The sequence below is a fragment of the Oculina patagonica genome, chromosome 1 (genome assembly GCF_052425735.1).
Source record: "Oculina patagonica isolate OP01 chromosome 1, crgOcupat, whole genome shotgun sequence".
In the NCBI taxonomy this organism is placed as follows: domain Eukaryota; kingdom Metazoa; phylum Cnidaria; class Anthozoa; order Scleractinia; family Oculinidae; genus Oculina; species Oculina patagonica.
In genome coordinates this window covers 7,144,946-7,158,172 of record NC_135758.1, presented here as the reverse complement: position 1 = coordinate 7,158,172, position 13,227 = coordinate 7,144,946, and the positions used below count along the sequence as shown (strand labels likewise).

Genomic DNA, 13,227 nt, shown 5'->3' with positions numbered 1-13,227 from the left:
TAACATATAAAATGAGCAAAAGCGTATTACAATATTAAAACCTAAAAATATTAAAATATACTAACTATTATACACATTATTGACATAATCTAAAAGTTAAAAGCTAATTTAAAAAGATATGTTTTAAGACGAGATTTAAAAATAAAAATAGAACTAATATTACGCAGGTTAGCTGGAAGCGCATTCCAAAGTGTAGGCGCAGATACACTAAAAGATCTGTCACCAAAAGACTTTTTCATTTTCCCTTCTGGGTGCAATAATAGCGTACCTGAATTTATAGAGCGCAGTGAATAGCGTGCGTGCTTTCCTACATTAATTAAATCAATTAAATCATCATTGACCTGGTTTTGATAAATCCAGACATAAATATAGTCCTACATATGCTTATTTAGTCTATAAGAGCAGGCAAAAAGTTAAACGAGGTCACAAATTTTAGTCGTAGCGTGCGCGACGAAAATGGGCCAATCCTCTCACGCGTGTCGTGTGTCAGTAGAACCTCGATATAACGAACCTCTATATAACGAAATAACGTACGATATCCTTTGTCGAAGTGATAGTAAAATATAAAGAAAGGAACCTCGATATAAATAAATCTCGTTATAGCGAACGTATTTTGCCAGTCCCTTAACCCTTTGTGATATCGAAGTCCCGGGATCGAGGTTCTATTGTATTTACCTCGTGCACTGGCCAGGTAGTCTAGACATACAGATTAAGTACGTGTTCATCTACTGGAGACACGATTTCACAATGAAATAGGCTAAAAATATCAGTAGTCTCCTCGTGCGAATTTAATGCAGGTTACATTTCGGTCACTGACGCTTTTCGCATGGCGAATGGTTAAAACCACAAATGATCGCCTTTATTGAAGGCCAAGTCGTGTGTATTTTTGTTTTTATTGACCCCTCTGTTTGGTCTGTTTGGTGTTCGGCCATTTGCACCTAACTGTCTTATTTCTGAAGTACCCTCTTACCCGAAGAGACAGGCCCGCAAATAATTCCAACCTTACTGACAGAATATGAGCAGTTTCTAAACCTGAATTTTTCTATTGATCTCTATGGCGTGCGACAAAAGACGAAATTTAGGAATAACTATATTCCACTCGTGCGTAGGCTCTCAGGGAGACTGGTAAAGAGGGCCACTGCATCCGTTAAGCTGCCTGTGTGATCGTGAAGCGAACATACCATTTCCACGTGTTGAAACTAGAGTCAAGAGTGGGAACAAGTTAATTTTATTTTTGCAAAACCTCCATAGTGACGTTGCAAGCAAATCACCTGATTACTTGCGGGTAACGCAGAAACAGTTCAGTGGAATTTGGACTTTTTAATTATCGCCCCGTCTGAGCCTTTTTGTTTTGGCGGAAAATTGATCATTTTCAGCAGCTGGGCAAAGTCCCCTTAAAACACCATAGCTTAAAATAACATAAAGCAGCGAGAACGCGCGCCAGTCTTTCCTTTTTTTCGATTTTATCCTATAGACCCCATTAGGAAGTAGTAATTCAATGACTTGTGAATATTATTTATTACATATTGTTCCCAACACAACTGCACGAGAACAGACTGCCTGGCCTAGTTTTACCATTGTGTACAAATCAGCCTTCGACCATAGACACATTTACAGACAGAAATAGGTCTGCATTCGCAGGTTCAAAGGTCATTCAAAAACTGGAACTCACGGGTTTTTTATAGTACACCCTTCTCAATAAAGTTCGCGAGAGAATACAATGGGAAAATACTATGGCACCCAGTGTAGTCAAAATAATCAAGTTGTATCAACTGAAAAACTCACAGGCTTCCCAAGCTCAAAAGTCGTCTATTTGATGTGTTTTTGAGAGCTCTTCGGGCGGCCGACTCTACATACGTGGTGTATGCGACAGCTTGTGTATATAGAGAAATGTATGGGAAAATCACGGATTCTCTAAAATCGGGTAAATAACTATCTATTTTGAAATAAAGTTTACCTACCTCAAATGTGTCGCTTACTTGTGTCTTGTGCCGAATTTGAAGCCATTCCGACGCCTTTTAAAGAAGTTATTAGATGGGGAGACAACGACTTCGAATAACTTCGCTAAATGGCGTCGGAATGGCTTCGAATTCGGCACAAGACACAAGTAAGCGACACATTTGAGGTAGGTAAACTTTATTTCAAAATAGATAGTTATTTACCCGATTTTAGAGAATCCGTGATTTTCCCATACATTTCTCTATATACACAAGCTGTCGCATACACCACGTATGTAGAGTCGGCCGCCCGAAGAGCTCTCAAAAACACATCAAATAGACGACTTTTGAGCTTGGGAAGCCTGTGAAAAACTAAACTGTCTATTACAATTGTGATAGTTATTCCATTCTGCGTGCATCAGTAGTTACTTTTAGACGACTTTTCAGACATCATTATCGGTCGCTTGAAAAGTTACGCAAACCTTCAGTTACATGTGATGTTTTTCACGTGACTTTGTAGAACGCGTGTTAAATGTTTTCTCGATTTTTTTTCCACGTGTCTACACGTAACTACATAAAAGTGAGCGGTGTAACTGTACAAACTGCCCGTACCGTTTACAGCAATGTTTTTTTTTTTTAATTTACAAGGCAAATTACACGGAAAATAGTTATAGGGCCTCTGTAGCAAATTCGAAAATAACAGGCAAAATTTGCCCGATTGTGTAATCTACCAACTTCACGTGTTAGCAAGTTACATAACAACTGTGCTTGTGGGCAAGGCGGTACTATATATAAACTTATTTGTTCAAGATACGTCAATCACCAGTAATTTGACCGGTTTAATCTTGACTTTATAACCGGTGTATTGTCCAGGCAAAAAAATCAGTGTGTTGTTCAGTGACAGAGTGAACTACAACTGCTCGATTTTGCTTCGCAAAGTTTCATTCATTTTAATAGCAAGATTTTGTGGTCGATTTCATACCCAGCATGGCAAAGCAAGTAAGTGAATTTTAGCTGTCTATTTTAGTGGGGAGGAGGAACTCGCTCCGTAATTTAGAAAGGTCTTTATTGCGTAACATAAATTCGAAGACGAGGTCTGTACTGAAAGCGGTTGAAGGAAGGAAGGGCGGTAAATGGTAATTTAATTCAGGGATAGTCCCTCCATATTTCCAGATATGCTGAAAAATACTTCTTATACGATAAACATTTTTAATACGTCTTGAAAACTAAATTTAAAATCAACGCCTTACCACTCAAGACTCACCCAATGTGACATTATGTTTTACTCTCCAATTAACTGCGCGCAAAGCAACTATTTTTTGAAAAATACCAAAATTACAGTCAGGAGTTGACATTAATACTCTTTATAAATTCTGACGCTGACTTACTTGAGCGTAAACAACGCTCATAATGTAATCAAGACGTTTCGACCGAAGATTCTCGGTCGAAACGTCTTGATTACATTATGAGCGTTGTTTACGCTCAAGTAAGTCAGCGTCAGAATTTATAAAGAGTATTAATGTCAACTATTTTTTATATATATATATATATTTATCATTATTTTTCTATTTTGTTTATTATTATTTTGTCCGGAATTTCTCTGGCAAACTGTTCAACTTGAAGAAAAGCATATCTTCGATACAATTCAATTCTTTAAAATACATTCCTCGGTTACCGTCACTTACTGTGATTCATTAATGTGAATTTGTGCTTTCCCGATATATTTTGTACAAAGTCGAGGGAATAGATATCCCGCTACATACCCCATTTTACTTATTAGCTTATGCCAGTAAAATTACCGGTTAAGAAGCGATTTTGACAACAACCTAGACCGAAGCAACCAGTTACGAAACCTTAAGTTCATTATTATGAGTTCTTTTAGAATTTCGAAATGGACCCGGCGTTTGCCACAAATACTAAAAACAAATTATATAACGGGGGGCATTATTGTCAACAAATGTGTGGAAATATTCCCGTCCTCAAAAGACTATAAAAAAGTTATCGAAACTGCGAGTTGCGATTTTTTTTCTTCACCCTAAGCTAACCGGTGTGACCAAACAATGATTTTTGAATAAGAAATGAGTTTTAGACTCTGAAGGTGTGAAAAGCAATTATTGGCATTTGAAAAGCTTTCAATTAAAGTTTTACTGCGCGTTTTGTTAGTCGCGCGCTATTACATAATAATTAAGATCTATTTATGGATTGTTTGAAATTTTTTGTGTAAAATGAAAAAAAAAATTAACAAAAACTGCGCGTTGCCGAAATTCTATTGTCTCCAACCGATACAACATTGTGGTACTATTATGTAATAAGATACCGTATTTTCTCAATTAAACGCCCCCGGCGTTTATTTCAAACTTGGTTCCGTGGATCCGGCGTTTATTTGAATGGTGCAGTTTATTTGAGCAAAATGTTTATTCCTCGCGAAGCGAGAGCCGAAGGCCGAGCGTAGCGGGGTGTATAATTTTGTCCCTCAAAGGGCTCAGGCGGGATGAAATCTCGTGTGGAGTTTACGGTCATATATATTTGTGAGCTTGGTGTCTGGCGGAAATGACGTCACACGGCCGCGCGCTGGTGGCCTAATGGTAAGGCGTCGAACTTCAAATCAGATCTTCGGGACTGAGGGCTGGGGTTCGAACCCCGCTAAGGTTTTTTTTTTTTTTTTTTTTTCTTTTTTTTTTTTGTAGGTTCGAATCCTGAGCCTTTCATTTTTATCGTTTTTCTCTTCGGATTACAATAACACTGATTTCCACATAATACTCCCTCAACGCCTATTCAGGCTATAAACCTTTCATGGCCATCAGGGGCGCGCTGGCGGAGGGTTCGAATCCTCCTGCCGTTCGTTCTTCTTTTTTTAATGCCCTGAAATAAATGTCCAAAATGCGAATATCCAATAATTTGTCGATGATTTTGAAAATAGCCTGCGCTTCCCAACGCTTTATACCTCTTTACGAACCAGAAAGAGCCGCCATTTTGAAAGCGGAGTAGACCCTGGGAACAAGGGTGTCGCGGCCATGTCCGTTACTACGCAACAATAACAAATCACCGGTTAAAACCGGTTATCACTCCTTATTTATAACACCCCCCTCCCTCCCCAACCCAGAGCTTCGCGAGGCCCTGCGAGTAACGTATTACTAGTTAAACAAGGGTTTTTAATCATTATTTGTGACATGAATGTATCTTGCCATGATACCTCAAGCATATTACACCTCAAATAAATGCCTCAAAGGTTTACTTACCACTCTACCTTGGAGACCCGGCGTTTATTCGGGGCCCGGCGTTTAATCGAGAAAATACGGTACCCTGGGTGCCAGAGGTTTTTCTTGCGCGGTTTCCGGTATCAGTCACTCGTGGCGACGGCCTTCTGCCTCGTGGCGACGGCCTTCGGCCGCCGAAGTATTCACCGCGCGCGAGAAAAAATCCTCTGGTATCCAGGGTAGTAATAAACCTTGCGACTCAGAATATGGCATCGAGAGGTTTCTTTCCGACAACATTTCAACTTTCTTTCGTATACTGATTATACCATGGGTCCCTACGTTAAAATGCTTTATATACATCTCAAAAGGGGAGAGATTTTTTTAGAGTTCTTTAGTGCGTACACGTCTAATACTTTTAGCCGACTTTTCAAAAACCAAGGCAGACATCATAATCGGTCGCTTGAAAAGTTACGCAAACATGTCATCAGTTACGTGTGATGTTTTTCACGTGACTTTGTAGAACGCGTGTTAAGCGTTTTCTCGATTTTTTTTCCACGTGACTTCAAAAAGTGAGTGTTGTACCTGTACAAACTGCCCGTACCGTTTACAGCAATGTTTTTTTTTTTAATTTACAAGGCAAATTACACGGAAAATAGTTATAGGGCCTCTGTAGCAAATTCGAAAATAACAGACAAAATTTGCCCGATTGTGTAATCTACCAACTTCACGTGTTAGCAAGTTACATAACAACTGTGCATGTGGGCAAGGCGGTACTATATATAAACTTATTTGTTCAAGATACGTCAATCACCAGTAATTTGACCGGTTTAATCTTGACTTTATAACCGGTGTATTGTCCAGGCAAAAAAATCAGCGTGTTGTTCAGTGACAGAGTGAACTACAACTGCTCGATTTTGCATCGCAAATTTTCATTCATTTTAATAGCAAGATTTTGAGGCCGATTTCATACCCAGCATGGCAAAGCAAGTAAGTGAATTTTAGCTGTCTATTTTAGTGAGGAGGAGGAACTCGCTCCGTAATTTAGAAAGGTGTTTATTGCGTAACATAAATTCGAAGACGAGGTCTATAGGGCTATACTGGAAGCGGTTGAAGGAAGGAAGGGCCGTAAATGGTATTTTAATTCAGGGATAGTTCCTCCATATTCCCAAATATGCTGAAAAATACTTCATCTACGATAAACATTTCTTAATACGTCTTGAAAACTAAATTTAAAATCAACGCCTTTACCACTCAACACTCACCCAATGTGACATTATTTTGCGCGCAAAGCAACTATTTTTTATATATATTTTTATAATTATTTTTCTATTTTGTTTTCTATTATTTTGTCCAGAATTTCTCTGGCAAACTGTTCAACTTTAAGAAAAGCACATCTTCGATACAATTCAATTCTTTAAAATACATTCCTCGGTTACCGTCACTTACCGTGATTCATTAATGTGAATTTGTGCTTTCCCGATATATTTTGTACAAAATCGAGGGGATAGATATCCCGCTACATACCCCAGTTTACCTTTAAGCATATGCCAATAAATTTACCGCTTTAGAAACGATTTTGACAACAAGCTAGACCGAAGCAACCAGTTACGAAACCTTTAAGTTTATTATTATGAGTTCATATAGAATTTCGAAATGGACCCGGCGTTTCGTATTTATTCGTCCTGGGTAATGTGTCAATTTCTTTCCGTTAGCTGCCTTTTTGATCTCTTATCAGTAAATTCTTACTTTAATAGATGTGTTTTATCGTAAACTGATTGTGTGTGCAAATATCCCGACCCCATATCAGAACTTAAAAAGGTTGGGTGAAATTGCAAGTTTGGTATTTTTTTAGTTTTTTCATTTTTTTTTTTATACCCAAATCTAACCCGGAGCGACCGCACAAAATAATAATTAATATCTTTGTATGCATTGTTTGAAATTTTTTGTGTGAAATGAAAAAAAAAGTTCAACACAAAAATTGCGCGTTGCCGAAATTCCATTGTTTGCGACCAATTACGTCGTAATACTATCATTGTAAAAAGACCTCGGACCAGACTTAATTGCACAACTTTGCGACTTTCAGAATATGGCATTGAGAGGTATTCTTCTCGACAACATTTTAACTGTCTTTCATATACTGATTCAACGGTATCAGCCCCTACGTTAAAATGCTTTATATACATCTCATCAGGGGAGAGATATATTTTGGAAGGTTCTTTTGTGCGTACATGTCTCATTATGGGAGAGATTTAATTTGTGATTATCACGTCTGGAAAACAAAAGTGGCATAGCTGCAAAACAGTCTCCATTTTCTCTCAAAAGTCTGAAAATATTGTGGCCTGCAAGAGTTAATGTTGTTAAATTTATGATACAATGAAAAGAAAAAAAAACTTCACTGTAAATTCAAATCTCCTGAAACCAGTCGCGAAACTTGAAAAGACGATTAGATCGAAAACAATGCCAGCAGTCCTAGGCATTGTTATTCAGATCTTGCAGTGAACGCCCCCAAATGACCGTACGCGTTGTTTCCCACCGTCTTCAATGTTTAAGATACGTCCATTTTCTCGCCCACCCGTGTCGCCTAGAAATTGAAACAAGTGCGAGTCCCTCCAAATTGTAGACTTCTCGAAACAGTTGATCAAAATAATAAGCCTGTCACTTTCTTTGAGTTTTTCGAACGGATTCTCATAGCCTGCGAGCTAACCTGCACTCAGGGTGATATTAAAGTAGCGAGCAGGATCTCTTAGGATGTTTTTTTTTCTTTCTTTCACGGCCAAGAGCCTGTTCCTATAGCCAGCGCGGCGGGCTCTGGATATAAATGCCAGAGCCAGAGCGCACGAAGCGCGCGTGGCGAGCAAACGAGCGAGCGAGCGAGCATTTACTCTATGGTAATGTGCAATAAATTACCACAGCTTTCAATATGAGATATGCAAATTGTCGAGATTCTATTGACGTTGTCTGAAATCTATTTAGTGATTCATAATTACTTTGAGAAGTGCGATACGTTCAAAGTGGAAAATCAAATCATCTGTGTGGGAAGTTTGTCAGTTTTTCTTTCGAATTAGCCGGTGTTTTTCTCATAACAGGGGAGACTTATTATTATAGTGACTGACATATTTGCACGTCCAGGTAATTAAGATCAGTAGGGGGCGTGACGGATGCTAAAAGAGGGATTATAACGTCTGAAAAGCAATAAAGCGAAACGAACTCCCAAAAAATTGCGACGGAAAGAGAGAGAGCATGGGCTGCACAGCAATAACGTGCAGTGAAGTCCCCCAGGTATTTTTTCTTTCAAAAACTAGCCTTACCTCTAAAACTTACAAAAAAACTTACCTCTAATACATTAAAATGAAATAAAAATATCTGGGTTGCATGTAAGACGGACTTTTCAATCGAATTAGCTTGCATGCAAACAGACGGTTTGGCATTGTTTTTTTTTTTTTCTGATTTCGGTAATTGTTTTCAAGTTTAATTCCAAATAACTACAGTGAGATTCATTTTATAGCTCATAAACTGATCGGTATTGACATATTGTTTTTATTTTTTGGGATTTTCGGTACACAAATTGCCTACCTCCAAAAATGTCTGTCTTTCACATTTCTAATTGACTTATTGCCAAAGCCCTAAGTGGGCATAGGGCCCATTTCTAATTAGTCGTTTATAAATTTGATTCTTTTTTAAATAGAATTCCAATTGCCGGTGCTTTGGTCACATCCCGTCTTCTGTACCTTCAGTCTTCAGGGGACGTTAAAGAACCCAATAATAATAATAATAATAATAATAATATTTAAAACTTATATTGCGCTTTTTCCACACACTATTCGCAAAGAGTAGGGCACGAAGCGCCGTTGTTATGCTCTGGCCTTTGTGTGTAGTAAAGTACAGTATGTGAACAGCGCCTTTGATCATAAACATATGGAAAGTGCGCCATATAAATGCATTATCATTATCATTATCATTAGTTATTGGCTTAAATATCTTGCGCCACCTTCTAGACCAATCAGAAGTATAAAAACAAAACCCCTCGAGATTTGATTGGTTTACTGGATTGCCTTGATTACTTTTGGTTTTACATGCAAAACCCAATCGAAACCCCTCAAACCTAACAAGAAACACATTAATTTAGTAATTTCGACAGAAAGTATCCCAAGCCATTTTCAATTGCCATTTTCACGGGACTTCATAAGAAGGATAGAAAGACAGTTACATGCGCGGTTTATATTGTTGTTGTTTTTTTTACCGCACAGATTGCCTGTAGGCTGTACTAAAATATTCTGAACAGTAAATACTTTTGTTAAAAGATGTCAATCATGCATCAATAATTTGACAGGTTCGATCTGACTTAAAAACCGGTTCATTGTCCAAGTAAAGTAGTTGTTAAGTGACAGTGTGAACTACAACTGCTTAATTTTGTCAAAATGAGAATTTTGCGTAGCCAATTTTCCTTTATTTTGAAGCGAGATTTTAACTTAGTTTTCAGACGCAGCATGGCAATGCAAGTAAGTGGATTTTAGTTGTCTGTGAGTGAAGAAAACTGGTTTCGAAACTAAGAGGGGCGGTCTGACCAAAGACCTAAGGCTTCTAAAGCGAAGACCCTATTTTATTGTTGGGAATGTGTTTTGAAACTGTGCTACATGAAGCCAAGTTTTCAACTGATATCGTGGTGGAAACCCGTGTAGAAAAAATGCATTGTTCATGACTTTCGGACTTGAATTTAACCTCGACAACTAAGACCTAGAAGACAAAGAACTCGAAAACTAAGGTCTTGAAAACCAATGTCTGGGAATCAAACGTAGACCTCGAAAACAAAGACCTAATAAAATAAGACCTCGGAAACTGAGATCTAAAAACAAAGAACTTGAAAACTAAGGCCTCGAAAAATTAGATCCCTCTCCTGGTAAAATAAAATCTATTCATGAAACTTACACCTTGAAAACTAAGACTTCGAAAACTTAGACCTATAGAGAATGACTATTTATTTACCCATTTTAAGTGCCAGGACAATTTACCAAGCCTTTTGGGTCAGCGCTGGAAGGCCAAGATAAATGCAACCAGTCTAAAACCATTCCTTTTTCCGGTTCGATTCCTTTTTTTACAATTGTTGTTGATATGGAGGCCGTTTTGCGTACATTTTTTTACCTCTACACTAAAGAATACACAAGTCACAACAAAATCACTACAATTTCCTTAATTTTAATGTCGCATCTGAACAGAAAGTCACCGACGATATAATTTGAAAAACTTGACTACAAGTCAGCAGTCTTGAACACTCGTCAAACAGTATTTGAGGTCTTTATAAGTTTAATTGTTTTGCAGGTAATTGTTTTCAAGTTATTTGCTTTCAAGGTCTTAGGTTTTAGTTTTTAGAAAACCAAATAAAAGCCAAGAAACGAAGAAAAGACAGAGATCATAAAACAAGTTCGGCAAAACTAGTGGAGTTCTTTTTTTTTTGGTTTTCCGCCCTTACCTTGTCAGAGCAAGCGCAAAATCATTTATTTTGAATAAGATATGAGTTTCACTTTTCTGCTTACAGGGTTTAATGAGATATGCAAAATGCCGAGATTCGTTTGTACGAAATTCTTTTTGTCTTGATCCTTTGTGACTTTGGTAGTCATCGAGATCAACATTAAGCGCCACGGATGCTAAAAGAGGGATTATCATGTCTGGAAACTAAACTGGCGAAACGAACTCCCAGAAAGTGGGGGGGGGGGGGGGGGGGGGGAGAGTTGTTGATGTGGAGACCGTTTTACATTTTTTTACCTCGACACCAAAGAATACACAAGTCACAACAAAATCACTACAATTTCCTTAATTTTAATGTCGCATCTGAACAGAAAGTCACCGACGATATAATTTAAAAACTTGACTACAAATCAGCAGTCTTAAACACTCGTCGAACAATAATTGAGGTCTTAATAAGTTTAATTGTTTTCCAGGTATTTGTTTTCAAGTTATTTGCTTTCAAGGTCTTAGGTTTTAGTTTTTTGAAAAACCAAATAAAAGCCGAGAAACGAAGAAAAGACAGAGATCATAAAACAAGTTCGGCAAAACTAGTGGAGTTCTTTTTGTTTTTGGTTTTCCGCCCTTACCTTGTCAGAGCAACCGCAAAATCACTGAATTTGAATTTGCTTACAGGGTTTAATGAGATATGCAAAATGCCGAGATTCATTTGTACGAAATTCTTTTTGTATTGATCCTTTGACCATCAAACCGCACTTAAATGCATAATTGTGACTTTGGTAGTCATCGAGATCAACATTAAGCGCCAAGGATGCTAAAAGAGGGATTATCATGTCTGCATGGAAACCAAACTGGCGAAACGAACTCCCAGAAAGCGAGCCTGGGATGCGACGTAAAACTCTGTGCAGACAACTCTGAATTTTTCTTTGAAAACTAATTTTCTTCTAAAACTTGGATCATAAAATGATTAAAACTGAAAACTATCTGGGTGGAGATTAAAATGACTTTTATCAATCGGTTAAGCGGTGCTTTTAATTTAATTACATATATTATTATTTCGGTGAATGCTTTGAAGTTAAATTCCAAACAATTTCATTGTATTGTAACGACCTTTCAAAACTCGCAGTCAAGCTGTCCCTCTCGCCACGCGCTTCGCCCATGCACCCTCCCGCGCCCGCGCGCCTCTCGCGTCTCCACGCGCGCGACTCCCGTGCTGCTTCGCGCTTTACCAAAAATCGAATCATAAAGCCGCCTGTCCTAAAGCCTAAGAAGCCAAAAAAAATTAGAAAAAAAACTTTGCTCAAACTGTTTTTGTTCTTCTTAGTACCCAGCTTCCGTATCCCTTGATGATGTCAAGCGCCAATGTCCTACCTTCGGCGACAACGTTTGCCCATTTTCCAAGCTACCGGAGGAAAAGAAAGGCGTGGCTGCCAAGTGTCCTTCCTTCAAGACCGGTTGTCCGTTTAAAGGGTGCAAAACTGTTGGAGAGTTTGAAGACAAGCTTGGCGAGATGCGCGACCAGTGCAAGGGGGACGCTGCTTACGTGCAGTTTCTCCGAGATATCCACCACACTGCCAAAGAGAAGGAGGTTGACGTTGGATCGGCTTGTCCATTTTTCCAGACTAAGGGTGGCTGTCCACTTGCCAAAGATACCAAAGGAAAGCCTATACTTTCTCCTGACTACATTGTGGTACGTTTTTTTCATTCAAAAACGTGAAATGCCAGTTATAATATAAGTCCTGGGCTAAGGGACTGGTTATTATTTATAGGGTGGGGAGAGCTGGTGCGAATAGGGGAAATATATTTTACGCAGGGAGAAAGCGGGGAGGGGGGGGGGGGCATAAATGTATGCACGCATATTTCTCTTGACCAGTGTGATTGTTTTGATCTTGATTTTGTGTAGAGAAGTAAGAGGTTGATCAGTCGCGCGTAAAAAACAATATTATTTTTTGATTCTTTTTGGTCAGAAATGAAAAGAGTGGATAAAAATTAATGCATCACCGCCAAGTGTACCAAGAATAGGGAAATATTTTAAACAGGCGCTTCTCTTATTTTAAATGGAGTCTGGCTACGCTAGGGCTGGAATCTTAGTAATCAGTTGAATTTTTGGAGATTTCTAAGCTTTCAGTTAAAATTTCAGCCCACTTCTCAGCTATCAGTAAATTTTTCAGGTGTCATATCTCAGCCAACAGTTTCGCGGACTAATTATCAGCTACATATCAGTTAAAGGGGCAGAGTCATCGATATTTAGTTCTTCTTGAAAATCCAATGAAGCGTGGTAATCTACTAATAGTGGTCGGCTTTGCTTAAACGTACTGCACTACTCATGAAAATTGTTAACTAAAGAAGTTGTGTGGCTATGGATGAGTAGGAAAAAGTGTCTTAAAACCTGAAAAAGTCGGGCCGAAGTTTTCAAGTTAACAGTGTTACTTGGAAGAAAATCGCATAAAACTACTGATTAGGGTTTATTCACATTTTAGAGAATGAATTTATGCCTTTTTTAGGTTATTTTGTTGATCAGTGAGTGTACCCTCATAGTTCTATCATAGTTGACACAAAACTAAGAGGACTTCTCGTGACACTGTTTCTTTCAAGTCCCGTCTAGAATCTCATTTATGGCTGTGCCAAATCAT

General features: G+C 38.3%; 1 protein-coding gene across 2 annotated transcripts in view; it reads left to right on the top strand.

Moving 5' to 3' along the window:
• Window positions 1–2,847: 2,847 nt before the first annotated feature.
• Window positions 2,848–13,227, top strand: part of LOC144648220 (uncharacterized) — an 11,183-nt gene continuing 803 nt past the window's right edge. The window contains exons 1-2 of one of the 2 annotated variants that reach the window (XM_078507840.1): window positions 2,848–2,936; window positions 11,919–12,284. In XM_078507840.1, coding sequence (XP_078363966.1) covers window positions 2,925–2,936; window positions 11,919–12,284 — 378 coding nt within the window. In that variant the 5' untranslated portion in view covers window positions 2,848–2,924. Of the gene's footprint in view, window positions 2,937–5,997; window positions 6,122–11,918; window positions 12,285–13,227 lie in introns of those variants that run through there. The other variant, XM_078507847.1, reaches the window with a different exon arrangement.